The sequence below is a fragment of the Cephus cinctus genome, unplaced genomic scaffold, assembly GCF_000341935.2.
Source record: "Cephus cinctus unplaced genomic scaffold, Ccin1 Ccin1_scaffold0123, whole genome shotgun sequence".
Lineage (NCBI taxonomy): Eukaryota > Metazoa > Arthropoda > Insecta > Hymenoptera > Cephidae > Cephus > Cephus cinctus.
In genome coordinates, this window is record NW_014332857.1 from 1,199,480 (window position 1) to 1,203,979 (window position 4,500).

Sequence of the window (4,500 nt, forward strand, 5' to 3'; positions counted from 1 at the left end):
CTTCTCGCTCGGGAATTTTATTGTTTATAATTATTTGACTTTGATGTCGGTATAATTTCCTTTCTTTATTCCTGAGTAATTACAGTCGTGTTACTTATTCCACGTTTGACTATTGTGATAACAGATAGAGCTGAGTTATAGTTTGTTGTTTGTCTTTATGTTTCATCTAGGATTGGATATTGTTTTCACATTGATTGTTTGAATTGTCAAGGTGTTTGAAAATGCGATGGGGTTTTGAATATCAGGGAAAACTATTGTTTCTGAATAGTAGATTCTTCTACTGATTATTAATTAACTTTTTGGACACCTAGTGCCTAAGTTTAAAATAATTTTGTAATGTGAATACTGCATAGCAATGTAATGTAGATAAATAATAAGGAAAGAGGAGGAAAATTGTTTACTTGCAGCTGATTCTTCAAATGAGAAAATGTTTTCTAATATTTTTGAAGTGATTTAAATATTGTATTACTATTGAAAATACTTAGTTTTGTATAATCGTACGTTAGTTACTAGAGTACATTAATTGATAAAATGTTTATACAATAGTATAACATAGCTAGAACAGGATGTTCTTATTGAAGTAGAAAATTTAAATGCATGAAATATTGTAAATATTTGTACACTTTGTATGATTGTATAAGTTTTTGAAGACTGGCTTGCACTGTGTCAGTTCGCTCCTTATTACACCCTAAAGAATATTTTACTTACATAGAAAATTTACAATCACTTTGAGCATCTCTAGGAGTTTTTCATTTATCCAAGAGATCATTTTTATGATATAGTGATATCTAGCGCTCATTTTCGATAAATGTAGAACGCTTACGTTTCTTATGATTTGCTATCAACTCTGTTGTTTTAATACCACCACCACCTATCTTAAACCAATATACAAGTTGCTCCTTTGATTTTCTACCAGATAAGAAGATTGTTCTCTCTAGCATAGGCAACTGAGAGGCAATCATAGGATTTGTATCTTGATTTTGTGCCCAGTCCATAACGAGTCTGAATCGCGATTTAAATGTCTGTAATAATATAAGTAATATAAAAGTTATAAAGCACAAGGTACATTTCTCCAAATTGCATGTACTGATGGCAAAGTATTATAAATCCTTACTTTAAGCAACAATTCTGGTAACTTTTCACAGTCCGGATGATCAAACTTGGCTACGTGTAATCCAAACTCATAAAAATAAGTGTTCCACTTACTTAATTCAATAGCGCAAGCATCAGCATTTAAAATTTCTCTAAAAAAGCATACAATATTCATAATGTATGGTGCAATATTAAACTTCCTCTTGTTAGGAATTGTAAGTATTGTTGCATACCTGTAACTTTCTTTATAATATTTTGGTATATCAATACTGGCTATAGGATCTTTTGATTTATTCATTGAATATGCTAGCCAAAAAGAAAGTTCTAGCTTCGTACCTGGTTTTAAATCTTTAGATTCTGATGAGTGGTCCATAAAACCTGTACTCACAATTCAGAGGTTTCGTCAAACGTACAATACAATTGGTTTCATATATTTTTATAATACAACATAAAAATATTTATAATTCAGATTGTAATGGTAAATCAAATTTGACAACACAATCGGGGGGTTAAATGTACGCGGACTCACCGAGTCTTGGCACTTTTTGTAACACTTTACAAGACAGGCGCTCCTCTGTAGCTAAAATATCATCGATTGAGAAATAATTAGGCTTATAACTTGAACACAATGACATGATGAGAGTTTCAAATTGTCGATTTCTATTAAATATGTTTTTATTCCAGTCACCAAGGAGACTCCAATAGATCCAGAACCCCTTTAACCGTTAAAGCCATGAACGAATGAAAATGGTTTACAGTGGCACTGTAATCGCAGACAGAGATGAGTGGGGAGATGCACAACGCTCCGGTTTTAGGCGATACCAAAAGCATGCCGCTAAATCGTAGCGGCGAGTCTGGAAGTAGGATTTTGTGATCATCGCCTCCGTCGACAATGCAAATCCCGTCGTAGTCGAGCTAAACGTGAACACGAACGCATAGCTTGGCGGGCAGAGGTTCTCCGCTACTCACCGCTGGTTCCCAAAGCAACTCTTAGAACGAGACCGGGAAATATAGAACTTCTCAAGAATTATTGAAAAAGCTTATTGTTGAAATATTTTTAAGACATTTTTAAGAAAGTGCCAACTTAACACCCGTGTAGCACCTCAATTTTTACTAAATATTATTGGATCTTGATTTACTTTCAAAATTTATTCAAAATATAAAATTGAAGCTAAATAAAAATTTCGCAGAATATACGGAGTAGATCAAATTTGAATTGAAATTGTAGAATATCGAAAATAAATTACATTCAAATTGAAATATTAATAAATTAAGTGTTTGTAACGATAAAATAATTAATTAAATCAATAAAGTAAAATATTAACACTCAGAAATCGGAAATTCAGGCCAAGCATATTTAGAAATTACTGGAAGGTGCCCAAAATTGTATGCGCGCAAATTCGTCGCGGCAGGACTCTTGGAGTGGGAGATGGCGGAGAGTGGAGGTGAGCGCTGGAGGCAGCGCCCGGACTTCGAACGCTCATTCTTCCTCGAGCCGGTCTCCTATACTGGTCTTTTGGAATCATTACTATTATTCATTTTCAACATTCTTCTCTTTCTATATTTATTTCTTCTTTACATTCATTTTTCTTAATCTGTCATTCTTTACTTTCTGATTTATCTCTTTCTTTATTTCTTTTTTACTTTTATGTTCCTTACTTTTCTACTTCTTAACTTCTTTATTTCTATCTTCCCTTCTGTCTTCTCGTTTCATTCTATTCCCTGTCACTTTCCATTGTGCTTGTTTTACTTGTCCTATTCCTTTGGTCGGGTTGAGCATATTAATTGAAGTAGTCATATAAGAGTAGTCACCCTGTTAGTGCAGCTAGATTTAAGACCATGGTGTCGGGGGTTGCCCTTCCGCCTCATCCGCTGAGCTTGCTCAGTGGGTCGGGCCCTAGTTGTGGCCGCAACGGGACCTTATGGGTCTCCCGACGGGGGCCTTGAGCCCCCTTAGGGTATCTACGGCCATGGTCTTTCGTATAGTGAATCTAACCAGGTGTCTAGCTCTCACGTATTTCGTATATTTTGCTCGCTTTGCTAAAAACGCTCCAACATGTCATTGACCCTTGGGCACTCGTGTGGGTAGAGACGATCCTATGTGTCGGTGGGGAGGTCGGAGGGGTAGTCCGTTGACTCTGGGTAAAGTCCTATTTGTGCTTGTGCTTGGGGGTCTCCTTCACTTGGGGTAGGTGCGGGTGCTATTGAGCACCTGCTAGTATAAAGTCACCCTCCGTCGGAGACATTTTGCGCGGGAATTGATGGCTAACGGGGCCCGCCGCCGGCGGCGGGCGCGGTTCCTTACGTCTAATCCACTGAGCTTGCTCGGTGGGAAGGGACGGAGGTTGTAGCGTTAAATATCGTCCTTCGGGATGCCCTGGCGTGCCCGCAAGGGCGCCGCCGGGTGCTACGCCCGCGGTCTTTCGTTGCGGTGAATCTTGACTAGGGGTAGACCTTTCGCGTTTAACTTCACCTTACCCCCTTGTGCGTGTTTCTTGTCCCTCGACCCGACTTCCTTTCCTTCCTGAGGTTTTTCCCCCCTAGTCCTGTGCGCGAAAGCCGCAGAAACCAAGGCCCCCGTCGGGAGACCCATAAGGTCCTGTTGCGGCCACAACTTGGGCCCAACCCACTGAGCAAGCTCAGCGGATGAGGTGAAAACTCATAATCCATACGAATTGCTACTCTGACAGGGTGACTACCCTCATATGACTGCTCAAATGAATATGCTCAATCCGACCAAGGAAATAGAAAAAGTAAGCGAAGAACAAAGGAGAGCGAGGGGGAACAGAGCGGAAAAAGGAAGCAAAAGGAAAGGGAAATGAAGAAAGGGAGAAAGAAATATATACGTAAAAAAGTAAAGAATGAAAGGATAGAAGTAACACAAGAAAAACGAAGAAATAAAGAAGTAAATATACAAAAAGAAAGGGACGGTAATGAATAATGGATTCGCATCCAAGAGACCAGTGTAGGAGACCGGTTCTCGGAAGAATGAGAGCTTCAAGCTCGGGTACTCTCTTAAGTAGAGCCCCCCCCCAGCGCCCCTCGCGACACGGGCGGTCGTGGGCGGCAAGTCTGCGCCCACACATTTGCAACTTACAGTATTTCTCAGTGTGCCTCACCACAGTTTTTGATTTCTGAGTCTCAGTTTGTAACTTAATAAAATTAATTACTTTAGTATTTTAATAATCGAATTGCAAGTACACTGTCTTCTGCATAACGAATTTTTGTTTGTTTGTCTTCCCGCGGAATATTCAACTAATCATCAATTGCCTAACATGGAACCCTAGTGCCACCAGTGGCGACAATTAACACTACTTACTACTTCCTTAATAATATTTCCTGCCAGTAGCTAAGCTGGTGCGTAACGTAAATTAGGCTATTTATAATAAAAAAAAAAACAGTATAATA

General features: G+C 38.9%; 1 protein-coding gene across 1 annotated transcript; it reads right to left on the bottom strand.

The window, feature by feature from the left end:
• Nucleotides 1–44: 44 nt before the first annotated feature.
• Nucleotides 45–1,911, bottom strand: LOC107275006 (DNA replication complex GINS protein PSF3). The gene is made up of 4 exons (XM_015754701.2): nt 1,622–1,911; nt 1,326–1,470; nt 1,115–1,244; nt 45–1,022 (listed from the first exon to the last, which is right to left on the bottom strand). The coding sequence occupies exons 1-4, from the start codon at nt 1,725–1,727 to the stop codon at nt 789–791; spliced, it is 615 nt and encodes a 204-aa protein (XP_015610187.1). The 5' UTR covers nt 1,728–1,911; the 3' UTR covers nt 45–788.
• Nucleotides 1,912–4,500: the final 2,589 nt, after the last annotated feature.